Source organism: Rhipicephalus microplus, chromosome 10 (genome assembly GCF_043290135.1).
Source record: "Rhipicephalus microplus isolate Deutch F79 chromosome 10, USDA_Rmic, whole genome shotgun sequence".
NCBI lineage: Eukaryota > Metazoa > Arthropoda > Arachnida > Ixodida > Ixodidae > Rhipicephalus > Rhipicephalus microplus.
The window spans coordinates 94,337,618-94,351,094 of NC_134709.1; the positions used below are offsets into that span (position 1 = coordinate 94,337,618).

The 13,477-nt window shown below is 42.7% G+C and overlaps 2 protein-coding genes across 4 annotated transcripts in view; one reads left to right on the plus strand and one right to left on the minus strand.

Annotated features, from left to right (window-relative positions):
• The window catches only part of LOC142774803 (uncharacterized), a 60,342-nt gene extending 58,418 nt beyond the window's left edge, over positions 1 to 1,924 (minus strand). The window contains exon 1 of the mRNA XM_075875891.1: positions 1,821 to 1,924. The gene's annotated coding sequence lies outside the window, so the exon portion shown is untranslated. The remainder of the gene's footprint in view (positions 1 to 1,820) is intronic.
• Positions 1,925 to 4,580: 2,656 nt separating this feature from the next.
• LOC142774804 (guanine nucleotide-binding protein subunit gamma-1-like) lies at positions 4,581 to 10,649 on the plus strand. Of its 3 annotated transcripts, none has more exons than XM_075875893.1 (3): positions 4,581 to 4,744; positions 7,441 to 7,539; positions 10,431 to 10,649. In XM_075875893.1, exons 2-3 carry the CDS (start codon positions 7,441 to 7,443, stop codon positions 10,530 to 10,532), a joined length of 201 nt encoding a protein of 66 aa, XP_075732008.1. In that variant the 5' UTR covers positions 4,581 to 4,744; the 3' UTR covers positions 10,533 to 10,649. The 3 variants fall into 3 exon arrangements, with proteins under 3 accessions (XP_075732008.1, XP_075732009.1, XP_075732007.1); XM_075875894.1 differs by lacking the exon at positions 4,581 to 4,744 and adding an exon at positions 5,139 to 5,279; XM_075875892.1 differs by lacking the exon at positions 4,581 to 4,744 and having other exon boundaries at positions 7,429 to 7,539.
• The last annotated feature ends 2,828 nt before the right edge of the window (positions 10,650 to 13,477 follow it).

Below are 13,477 nucleotides of genomic sequence, written 5' to 3' on the forward strand. Positions count from 1 at the left end.
TCACAAATATTTAAAAAAAAACTGCGTGACAGCTTGAGCGTGGTGTCATTTAGTGTCAAGGACGCCTCATAAAAAGAAAAAAATGACATTTCTCTTATGAGTACATTACTCTCTCTCAACTCCAATATCACCACGTGTGCCACGAGAAGACGCTTCTTAAGCGAGAAAACGAAAATGCGTGAAAGTAAACGCGGGTGCCGGTGCAACCTAGATTTCCTAGCACCAGTAGCCATGACATAATTAATAGTTATCGGTGCCATCTACTACCAACTTTTTAATCTGTGAAAACAAAGGGCGTTGCCTCTCGAGAGAGGCAGAAACTTTGCATACGAAGTTAAGAAAAATTTTGTCAGGGGCTGTGGCTGCGAAGATGGAGGGAGCAACAGCCCTCCCTTCTTTGCCCCGCCCCCCTATAAGAGCGAACGCATATAAATCAAGCCATAAGCTCGCCGCCCTCCCCCCCCCCCCTGCTGGCAGAAGGAACTCACTTGTCCTGAGTGTCTGCCCCACCCCATCGCAGTAAAAAAAAAAAACTGGCCCTGCTCTTGAATTCCAATGAGGGCGAAAATACGAGGAGAAAAGAAAACATGAATCCATAACGTTACCCGTGGAGATTCCGGCGCTGGACTTAAAAATGAAACGTTTAACTTCAATTTCATCTCTATTAATGAACCTAACATGATAAAATGAGTGACATTGAATTTCGCAGAACATAGCTTATGTATCTAAACCGATTCACTGTGTCTCTTTAGTCTCCTTTTAACGTGCTGGTACTGCAACGTCTCAATGGAATAAGTATCAACATGTCACTGAATAATGAAGGGCCTTAAGCGCAATAAGCCTATAACACTAACTTATGTGTACCATAAATTTCACGTTCATCCATGTTGGCTCTCCAACACGACAGTTTCAGGGACGTTTGCGGAAGCCACATATATAGCTTCACTCATCTGACATCAGACATTTTACATATCGCTGTATACGATAAAGTGACCTATATAGGCCCCGAGAGAAGGACGCTCCATGGAGTCCGACATCCGTGCCAGTCGTGATCGCACGCGCCCATTGACGATCCGAACGGGAGTCAACCAGTGAAGTATTGCGAGAGTTCCTACAGTGATGCGACAGTTGGTGGAGGACGCTTCATAATGGCACTCCGCTGAAATTTTGGCACTCCTGTGCCGGCCTCGTGGTCCTACGCGTCTTTTATCCACCATGAATATTCATAATAGGACGTTATATTCAAGTGTGTACGTGTCTATTCTCTCGGCAGTCGCCTCCCATTGGCTCTCATGTCACGTGAGTGACTGCCGGGAGAAATTTTTTGTATTATACTCCCGGCAACCGGAAGAACTTAACCTAACCTAACGTAACTAAGCCTAACCTAAAGCGCGCTAGGCCACGTCTGTCCAGTCTGACCCGTAGCAGCCAGTTTTTTCTCCTCTCCCCCCGACAGTTAGTCACGTGACAAATGAGAGCCAATGGGAGGGGACATCTGGGAGACAATTTTTATTAACAATTATCCCGGCTGCCGGCAGAATAGACGCTGCCTATATTCAAGTGGTATAGGCTCACGCGCCAGGCACAACGCGTTGCGTGGTGGCGGGTTGTATAGCAAACCAGCAACAGCGCGAACCACAGAAGGAGCGGGCAGATGTGGATCAAGCGATCTGTCCTGTGATTCACACCGTTCCTAATATTCTTGGTCAACATGTCCCGCCCAGCCCAAATAAGCACTATAGTTGCAGCTGCACTGTCTGGCTATGCCTGCAGTAGCTGTGCTATACTCTGCTACGATGACCGTGCCCCGTTCAACTCACGTCCAGTCGTGCGGCCGACGAAGTGGTTAATGAGTGGGGCTAGGCTTTCTCCTGTGGTCCGTGAGACAGCTGCATGCCGATAGTCATCGGCCGCCACTGGAGACATACGCCCCACCTCGTGGCGTAACCGACTCGCGCTCCGACCACCGACGACGATGACGCCGCGAGAGTGGGGAACATTATGGAGTCATGTATTACTATATAAAAGAATCAAACCGGCTACCATGCTAACCTCATAAGTACACACTCATTACTTATTTTCGTCTTTAGTCTATTTCGCATATTTTACTGTATTTTATTTATTTTGTATCCCACTGCCGCGCGATTCATGGCCGAACCCCCGTAGTGGGTTGAGCCATTCCTCTTGGGACCAACCAACCAACCAACCAACCAACTGGTGCCTAGTTCAAGGATGATGGAAGTTGCCATCATGAAATTTCATTGCCACGTTACATCCCTCAATTTTTATGTCCATATATCAGGTTTACTCAGTTGCCCTTTGTGTATTTTCTGCAACCAGGACGAAACAATTGGTCATTTTATTATCTTGTCGCCGATTCCATGCATTGAGGAAGAGTATACATAGCACCACCTCTTCGAAAACTGGCCCTCTTCTTTTTTTTCGTTTGGGGTTTCTGCTCTGGGGTACAGTCTCAGGGATGTTCTCTTGGCCGGTCAGGACCATATCACTGTGACTAAAAGAATCTTCTGCTGAATTCAGCGTGCATAACATTAATTGGTACGTCAATTATCAGCAACTAATTACAATAATTACCTAATGGACCTAATATTAACATAATACTGAAATTGTGGGAAGAATTCACCTCCTACCCGGCTAATCCCCTTCAATGGGATTGTGTCATGTGCGGAGGACAAGAACAATAAGAAGAAAGAGCATGTAATTGGATTTGCCTATACTAACCTTGGACTACCCAAAGCTTGCTTGGTCCCCCAAAGTGGGTGCATATCTGCCAATTATAAGGGTAAACATTTTTGAAATGGCGTTCATTTGTTCTAATGCATTCACTGCTTTCGAGTTTGTCTTCCAAGCCAAATTGTGGAATACTCATCACGTGCCCCTTACCAACCCGCGTCTCCCCTCAGCATAGCCCTCACTTCAAAGGTGTACCCTCTAAAGAAAATGCGAATAATGCCACTCAAGTGTCCTGTGAATGGGGTGAAATTTGGAATGTCCCATCTATTATGCGAATTGATGTTATTCTAAGCGTGCGCAGGGAAGGTGAATGTGGTGTACTTGTCTTTAGTGTGCAAAATGTTACAAAATGACGCTTTTGGATAAATGTTTCACGCACAGACATGTTGAACAGTCACATATGTTTTATATAACCAGTTGTTTACAGTTGCGTAAGTATGCCAACAGTACCGTAGATATTACCAACACCAGAAGCGGTAAGCTGATATGATAGCGCTTGTACCTGAGAGGATGGTAAGTGCTACCTATAGGTTAACTTTAGCGGGTGGCGCTCAACTAAAGTTGACGTTAATCCGACATGGCGTCTATATCACAGACATCTGCATGTAATGTTTACAAAGTTAGACAGCCAGCATTGCAACCATGATTGACGTTTCACCAACATTACGTCTGCATGGTTTGTTTTAGCAAAGCAGTTTTGAGGCGTGGCGTGGCTTTTTGATTGCCACTCAGAACGCATGGGTTCGATTTAAAATAAGCACTCCCCTTGTACAAAGAAACATAAACATATTTTGACGTTTCAACGCCCCTACGGGTCCCTTCTTCACAATGAAGAAGATGCAAGAGTCTATTTATGTGTTTGGTCGCGTAGAACGCGCATGTGTATCTCGGGGAGATAACCCCGTGTCCAGTTAATCGCGTTTTGGTTGTTTGCATGTGCAGAGGTTCTAAATGTAGCCGTGTCAACTGGTACTTCTCTGTTGCAATCATTTTAGTGAAATCTGAGCTGATTATCTGGTTAGCCTTCAAGTGATGATCCGTTAAGGCGTTCAAGGCATCTTTCTGAGGGTGCTGAATCCTCCTTCTGAAATTTTCAGTTTTACCAATGTAGCATCCACGTGTCAGAACTTTATTTTATAAAACAAGCCCTGACAGGTGGATTTTGAGAATTTGAAAAACACACACCAGGTGTTGGCTAGCGTAGCTGTGACAGCAGTTGAAACTTCGCAGAGAAGCTCACATGAATGGGAATCCCGCTTACAGCACACGGTAGAAGAAATATCTTTACACCGTGTTTCAGCCAGAGTCGAAGTCAACGGAATGCGATATCTATTCATATGGCCGAGCTCTTTCTATGTGTGATGGCTCTTCTTCCTTCCTCAATTTTTTTCCCTTTGACAACTCAAGCTCAAATGAAAGCATGTCCCCAAACGAACGTGTGAACCGGTGGTCACACGCAACCTATTCCATCATGTCAGCGCTGAAAGCGAGTATCTTTTCTCCTACTGGGTGCTTGTAAGTCCGGGTAATGTGTATTGAGCAATAAATGCACTCTCTTTAAGTGTAAAGCACGCTACCTCGGTGCTCTGGAGGTATGCAAAGCGACCAGTCAAAGTTAAAAATGCATTAAAAATATCCGTAGTTGAAACACAACCAAATGTTCGCGGGTTTCGCTTTTTTTTTCTTGGTTCGACACTCCGATTGGATGATAAGTTTGTCGTCAATTATGACGTCAAAGAGAGTCCAATATGATGACAAATGACCTTTAGTCATACAAGATAAATTCACTCTTTTGCAAATACGTTTCAAATCTGGTCGGCAATTAGACAGAAGGCACCACGCACAAGAAACAGCGACAGAGAAGTTTTATTTCAGTTTTGTTTACAGTCGGCATCCTGTTTCCGGTACGCCATCTTTATCGAGAAGGAAGCGCAACAAGTCCCAAGGCAAGTCGCAAGGCAGGGCACGTCGGAATATCCCTGTATAAAAGGTACACTCCTCGTTAATTCCCGCGACCCATCTCGCCTTGTTAACTATGTTTAATGCAGGCAATTCTCGTAGAATCATTGCGTACGTTGGTAACCGAAGAACGCAGCAAGCGCTTGTACTAACAAGCTGCGCGAAGGCGACGCGCCCAGCTACTGCGGGTGCTGGCGTTCGTGTTTTCAAGTTTCTCCTGCTTCTTGTTTTGCTGGCGATTACGATTAAGAGGCCCGGCAGACGCCGCACGTGCACCCACTCTGAAACGAGTTTCAATCGGTTACAGTTTCGTCTTGGTCGCGATCATCGGCGACTTCGTGGTGACAATTGGCCGCGTCGCGCAATGCCTGACATACGATCGTGACAGGAGGTGACAGCGGCTATTCGCTTTTAAAGGTTTTCTTTTGGCTTCGGGCTTACGTGAGCCATCGTTACGGGAGTCGCCGCAGGAAACGAACGTTCCGCATGAAGAACGTGCTGAAACTTCAAGCGCGCCGCCCGTACGATACCGCGTGCCGCGCCCATGTCGTTGGATCTCGTTCACCGTAAGTGCGCGATGCATTCATTCCTGATTTTATTTGACGCTTAAGCAATGATTCTACGGGGTGTTATTAGTATTCGATCGCGTATATTAAGGACGCTCGTCGCACGAGCTCGTTCGAGTGCGCTTGAGTCGATTGCTGTTGCGCTACAATCTTCAGCACGTTTAACCGTAATGCTTCTTCGTTTATTATGCCCCAAGATTATACGCCAGGTAGAATTCATTGTCAGCTGGTGGAGGCTATTGAAAGTCACCCCGCGAATCAATAGTCAGAATTGTTTTACAATAAACCTGTCAAATTTACGTGATTTCACTCCAGCGTGTCCGACATTTAGAGCTAGTCGAAATGGTGAGATGATGCTTAGTGCCTGATTTGAAGAGTCATGATGTTTAAAAAGAACTAGGGCTTTTTTATTGTTCATTTCTTCAGCAAAAAAAAAAAAAAGACGAATCGACTGCTGAAAATTATATGGCACAAATTAACTATTCTCCGCAAGCACAAACTGTTACCTGAAAATAGCCCTTTTATCATTAATAGGCCATAGCATTACCGTTACGTCGAAAACGGCTGACACTGTATAGTAAAGCGTAGTTCAGTTACTCTGAAAGTCAGTAGGGAGCTTTCAAATGGGACATGCAAAGCTCTACATTATCATTTTTTGGCCCCGTGCATGCATCCTACGCTAACCGCTTGCAGACTTACATGAAGTGACGGAAATAGCGAGCGATTGTTGTGTGTGTGTGGACATGTACACATTCTGAAAGGGATATCATGCCTAACCCGTTTGAGTGGCTTAATGTTGCAATTTTTTTGTTTCCTTCCGTCACTGTATGAGCCACATCTTTACGTTGAAAGTAAAGTTCAATCTCGCTAGAATGAGTGATAATGTTTAGTTTTTTATGGAAGCCCGTCTGGTCGGAAAGTAAAATTATAGCATAAAAGGACATGGACCATGAAAGAAAGCACGAAAAAAGATGTTTTGTCTCCCTGACTAAAGTCTCGTTCACCATGAAAGCCAGGACATGTGAAGCGATGTTTATGAGGTCTTTAAAATGTGACGCAAGCAGCTGTTGTAGATAGGAAAGAGTGTTCCATTATTTCCGTTTAGAGTGTTATCCGTCATTTGAATCAGCATGGATTCTAAATGGTGTCTTACAGAAAGTTTTTTCTTGCTATTTTTCGAAGATTGTCACATTATCAAAATTATTTTGGTGGCTCAAGTTTTCCACATGCTTGGCCGAGGCATTCGTAGACACTTTTTTCTTGTTGATGTCATGGACATGCAATTTGACCCGCTGTTCAAAATATCTTGTCTCGCCAATATATACATAATCGCAGTCTTTACATGGGATCCGATAAACTACGCTAGGAAACTTTTTTTTTTTTTTGAAGCTCGCCTTACACATTTACCAGCCAATGATGCAATCTCTGTGTAGGAACATGGGCTACTAGAATGCCTGTACCATTTATAAGGCACATGTTGTGGCCCTGTGCATGCTTCCAAAGGAATATGCATAGAGACATGTATGGAAAGTCAAGAAAGAAAGAAAAAACAAAAAAGAAAACTCCGGCGTGCGAAATCGAACGTGGGATGTCTGCATTGTTAATGCAAGGTCTTATTTGCTTCAGTAAACAAATGTGCTTTCTAATGTATGTATCCCATGGTGAAATGAAGAATGACACCATTTTTTCAATATATTTGGGGTGGGCTCGAAACAGTCGGCATGTGGTTTTAATAGGACTATATTCAATGGGCAAGTTGGACGTGATAAGTGGGGGATATCTAGAAGGGAATTCGCACGTCCAAGATGGTGTGTAAAGCAACAAACTTGAGCAACATGACAAGGCATTCAAAAGAGCATTGAAAAGGCAAAATTTTTAGAGAGTATTCCAACATTTCGGTGCCTTCGCACTGTTAATCGTGACCAACTCTTCAACATTGTTAAGTTAGCTTGCTGAAGCGATTTATTGGGTATGTTTGTGAGACAATTTTAAAAAAGAACTAAAAGCTGCTGAACCAAATTGTGGCCTGTCAGCATTTGTGTATCTCATAAAGTCTCTCCTCTGTCTTAGTCCTGCGCCTTTCTGGTTTCCATTTTGGCAAACCAAAGGTAAAGCAAGCGAGATCTGACTGACAATCCGTGTGATGCTTATGCTTGTGCAGATGTCAAACTTGCAGCAGCAGCGAAAGATAGTGGAGCAGTTGCGCAGAGAGGCTGGCCTCAAGCGCATGGAGGTGTCTGCGGCCGTTGAAGACCTCAAGGTGCGTCTCAACTCGTTGAAATAAAAAATTATGTTACTTAAGAGCGTGTAATGAAACCTAACCGACAAAGAAGCCAAGGAAAGTATAAAGGACGTTACTTGTAGCCTTTAGTTTAAATGCAATAATTATGAACAAGTGTAAAAAAGTAAAAGTGGTGAAAAATACAATGTGCTGCTAGTAGGGCCCGACCAAATGAGCTTTGGTTAATGCATCCGAACCTCTATCAATTGAGATATGGTGGCGGTTACCCTCCCGTATAATTTGTTGGCTGTTTATGTGTATGTAAACAATTCCCTCTCTATCATCGTAGGTTGTGAGGGAAAAATCAAGAGAGATGTAAAAGAAAAAATCAACAATAAAAATCATCAGTTTGAGAGTTGAACTCAAGCTTTATCCGTGGAAACCATGATATGTAGGGTTTAACATCCCAAAACCACCATATGATTATGAAAGACGCCGTAGTGGAGGGCTCCGGAAATTTTGACCACCTGGGGTTCTTTAACGTGCACCCAAATCTGAGCACACGGGCCTACAACATTTGCACCTCCACGGAATCCCTGGAAACCAGGCGTTCAACCACAGAGCCACACTGTTGCTTTAACTGCCTCAGAATAAAAAAGTTATATGAATGCCATATCACGCGAAGAGACTCTTTAGTAAATGCAGTTTTGCATGGCAGAAGCATAGAATCATGCCAGCATCAAAAGATGTGAATTTCACGACACTTGTGTTTTGAAGGCCCACCCATTGCAAAGCGCTTGGACATATTTCATCACTATCAGCAGCAGCAAAAGCATTAACAAAGCGAGCAGATGCTTGTTTCTTACGCGTGTTCCTTACGGACACGTGTTAGGCCCTCTGCTGGTTCGCAAAAACAAGATTTATGGCATAGTGAGCACTTCACGACTGTACTTGCAATAGGCCTTTGAGGATAGTTCGAAACGGCCAATGTGCACAGACTCTTGTTTCCTTGGCAGTACGGTTGAGGCATGCACCAAAAACCAAAGCCAGGCTAGAAATTGAGTAGATGATGTGATTGGGGCCAGATTACACTGTCATGCTATACTTTGTTGAAGGCAAAGCTCAAATGTCATTCAAGTTATTTCTTTAAGTAAACAAGAACTTGTCCAAGGATACATGTTTCTTTACTTATTGCTGGTTTTGGATGCTTAATTCTTACATTTATTAATGTGTATGAAACTCCGTCTTTAGGCATCACCTACACGTTTTCCTTAGGAATGCAGTGCATCATATACAAGTGCATGGGAAATGTCAGACTTAATATTTCACTTTGTTTTCGAAGTGTTGTTAAGCTTTTTGTATTTTTTTTTCCAGCCTATTGGCGTAACACAGCATGTGATTTTTATTGCGAGCTCGCAGCTAACCAGTTATCTCTTGCATACAACTTGAAGGCATTAAGTCTGCCACAATGAGGCCCTCATTATGATTGAAGGAAAAAAGTGGTAATTTAAGCGTTCATTTTTCTTTCTTAGTCTCAATACAAATGAGAAATAACAGACAACGATGCCAAGGAAAGTGTAGGGGATGTTATTCAAAGTAATTGCTATATGAATGTCAAGAAAAAATTGTAGACGAAAAGATAACTCGCCGTTGCCACGGAACAAACCTATGATCTTTGAATAATGTGTCACAATGAGGTCAGACAAATGCGTTTAGTGTCATTACTTTTAAAACGCATGACAGTGAATCCCATATGAAATATGTGCCGAAATGAGCAGTTTGTGTATCGTAGTGCTGATTTTTGACAAGATGAAGTTTTTGTGAAAAGCCAGTCAAGTGCTGTTAGGGTTATGAAGTGAAGAAGATGGGATGATGGAAAAGGGGAATTTATTATCTATATGCCTAAATAACCAGATGGTTATATTGTATTTAACTAAATTGTTTACTTTAAGTACATAATATGCAGAGAGTAATTATTTGTAAATTTTATTGTGCGAGCAAGAAGTTGCTATTTCAATTGCTTTGTTTTGAACAGTTTTGTTCTGAATGACAGTTTTAAAGGCATACAGCCACAAAAACTTTGATGGGGCACTTTTTTTACTTCAATATGTTGCTGAAGGTGTTAGTCACTACATAGCACACAGCCTCTAGCAATGCGAGACAGATAATTTAATTATGGTCTGTTTATTACCAAGAAGTTTCAGTTTTGGGAAACTCCAAGAACGATAAGCTGCTTTGTTCAACTAAAGTGGCATTGCATGAAAAAGGACACGAAACTGTGATGCACTTCCGCACTGCCAGCAATGTCTGATTGCATTTTTTCGCATGCAGCATCTGCAGCACATTGTGGCTTCTGCCATCGTCTTTATTGTTAGCCAGTGGCAAGACTTTCTTCGAGGCTTTCACAGGTTCACCGTGGACATTGATCCACGAACAGCTGCGTAATATTAGCCTGCTGGCTCAAATTGCGAAAAAGCACTATGTGACCATGATATCAGGATTTAGCTGGCCATCTCGGAGCTCGGCCACTGTGATGATATCGTGAAAGCTGTGGGACACCTTCAGCTTACTTTAAATTATGTACACGTCTCAAGGTCCCAAGTGTATCGCTGAATGTTCAAAACTTAACTTCAAAATTCATATTATTAACCAACTTGTTTGTTTTGTTGCACTCCTCATGTGAAACTCTGTGTGCAGGGTTCTTGAGGTATTTTCAATAAATACATAAATTTTCAAGGTTACATACGCTGTTGAGATTCTGCAGATGATATGCACATGTCCACGGAAAGTGAACTCGCTGGCTATCTTGGCCACAAAATTTCGTGTCAGTATCCCTTTAACACCGATGCATCCAGTGTTGCGCAGCATCTTTTTAACAATACCGTTTCTCAAAGTTTGCTTTCCTCCTTTCTTCCTCTTCTTTTCTGCAGAAATACATCCAGGACCACGAGAGTGACGACTACCTGCTCGTGGGCTTCCACTCACAGAAGGCGAATCCGTTCCGGGAGAAGAGCTCGTGCAGCCTGCTCTAATTCCTCTCTCTCCTCTTCATGCCACTCCCTCGACCATCCTCTCCACACACCACCTCCTGCCGCAAGTCGTCTCAGAACCCAGCGTCCAATGCACAAATACAGCCCACTTCTCACAAACCTGCCTGTGCCTGTCTCGCCACTCATTTCAACTCCAAAGAGAACAAGAAAGAAACACTATTTCTCTCTTCCCTTTCCACATACCCAAAACACCACTCTTGCCTTGAGAGAGCAATCAGCGCACTCTGAAAATGAGTGGCATACTTGGGGTGTCTGTCAACAATTGTCATCTATGTAGTAAAATATCTCTATAATTATCTGCGTATGAAAGTATCTCTATCGTTATCTACGTGAGAAAGCAGTAAATGCACAGCTATCGAGAAAAACGCAAGCACGCCAGATAATTGATTATTGGTGTGCCGCAGAAAAATGCCCCAAATGCACCCTTTCTTAAGTACTGGGTTCTAAACAAGCGAGAGGTTAAACAAACCAAGCTTTTGTTGAGCCAACATGGTCAAAATACAAAAACGTAACTTCAAATCTGTGATGAAGCACAAATATAGTAAGGTTTAGGTAGGTTTCTGGCTAAAACAAATTTTTAATGGAAGTTTTACCTCTGCTTTTCCTCGTTGTATCAGTGAATGTGTAATCACAAAATTTGTTGGCAATCGAGTTGTCATGTGATCATTTATTAGTTTAAACTACATTAATGTTGCATTAGGTGTTGCTTCAAAGAAACCCGAAAGAAACATATTAAGCGGATCTATTGTGAGAAAATTGCACATTAGCTGATTTGCATATCTCTGTTGTGTGGGTAAATTTCATTGTAAGGTCATTGCTGCTGCTCCTCACTTTGGCTTGGCCCACAGTTAGGCAGCCATGACACCCAATTAAGGGGCAATGACATCCAATTTTCCATCATAACCTGTGTTATGTAGGTTAATCCATGTGCGTTCACAAACAGGCTGGCAAAATTTTAGCACATTTGGTCGAGTGCCTAATTTATAATCGAATATTTTTTTTATAAACACGCGGGCTATTTGAGTGTCCTGCTGCACTGTTGCACTCGCTAGGCATGGCGCAATAAGCGACTAGTTGTGCTACTGTTTGCAGTCCAGCGAATGATATTGTTCCGTGGTCAGCTGCACGTGAAAACAAGCTAACTTGGATTTTCCCAGCTTGGCAAATTAAACGATTCGCAGAGGCTGGAACTTAGAAACTGTTGGCTCTTCTCCTTCCAGCTTGTGACGTCACACACGTCGTGGCAAAATGGCAGTCGCCAGCGGTGGGCGGATTTCACTGCTGTTGAATTATATGACTTGTCATGCCCTGAAACATTCTTTTACGACACGCTTTTCATATCTTTATGGCCATAATAGACCCTCTACTAGCAGTCTTTGCTGAAAACCATGAATAGTTGGGTGACCGTGTCATTGCCCCTTTAAGAAAATTCCTTTTGGAACTTTGCTTCGGATCCTATTAGCGAGTTATTCAATATTGACATGAGAGGCGCCGTAGAAAAAAAGATGTGGCGTTTTTCAGATTTTGGCCATTTCTGATGCCCAGTACTCACTATGGAAATACCAGGCAAGACAGCGGCTCGTAGTGTTAATAGGAAGACAAATCGTCTTGTTGAAACGTCAGGTGCTGGAGCATTTTTTGTACGACAATGTCTCATTTGTGCGTGCTACGAATGACAAATTCATTATCACACGAACCTAATTTGGGTTTTATCAAGTACACACTCACACAGACAAGAACTTGTCCAGTCCAAAAGCACTTGTTTTTTGGGGAAGTTGGTGCTTAGACTGCTTAGGAGTGCTTTCCTGTAGCACAAGATACATTTCCTGAAAAGTAAAACAAAAAAGAGAAGAAAATTAAGTGCTAGTTTTGTCTCTCTTCTATTCCCCTTTTCATGAAATGTATTTTCATGGCTATAAGGTACAGTTACAAGGTACAGTGTGGCCTGTCCCCCTTGTGGGTATAGGCCAAGATCTTCTAGGTGACAAAAAATAAATGTATTTTGCATAACGTGCAAGTACTAAGCAAATTTGTCTAGTGTCAACCTTGATTGACCAATGTTCAGGAGTGCTTTTTAAAAAAAAAAAAAACATCTGGGAACTAAATACCTGCATAACATTCATTCAAGGGGCGCATTGGTTTGCTCTGTAGGCAGTATAACTTAGAGCACTGTTGCCTTGGCGATGGCATTCCTTATTGCTGGTTGCTTTAGGGAGTGCACTAAACTGTTAAACCTGTGACAGTTTGAAAAAATTACACTTTGTTTATTACCACTGGGGCATAAAATATTTCGTCATAAATTGAAATGCATTGCATCTTCACACCAGAAATGTGGCAATCATAGGTATGTCTTGGCAAGTTAAAGGCCTGATAAGTCACTGATGCCATTGATGAACTTTCATTGCAATTTGTTCGCACTTCAGTGCTTCTAAATGTTACCTGTGAGCATTCTTACATCAGTAAGAATGCTCACAGGTAACATTTAGAACATGGTGATGCACTATGCATTGGCCACAGTGCATCACCAGTATGCACTATGGCCAATGCATAGGCACATACAGTTTCTGCTATGCATGTAGTGTGCGTAAAAGCCCTCATGAGTAGCGCAACGAGACAGAACAACAGGAACAAACGAGCACAAATACCGACTTGCTCAACTGTGGACTTTCACGTAGTGTGCCTTGTCAAAATGGCTGATTCGGCAAGTTGGTGATTCACAATAGTTGAACTGCGAGTACGTAACTTTAACAAGAACTTAGAAAGACGAGGACTTGCTCTTGTTTCCCCAAATCCCTTTTTAAGTTACATGCTTCTATTTCATGGATCATGTATAGTGGACGTTTGTATGGGTGTATATTTTCTGGTAGCCTATTGTGGTTTAATTTTTTTATTTGGTGCAGTGCTCACACTGTTAAAAATGAGGGTTT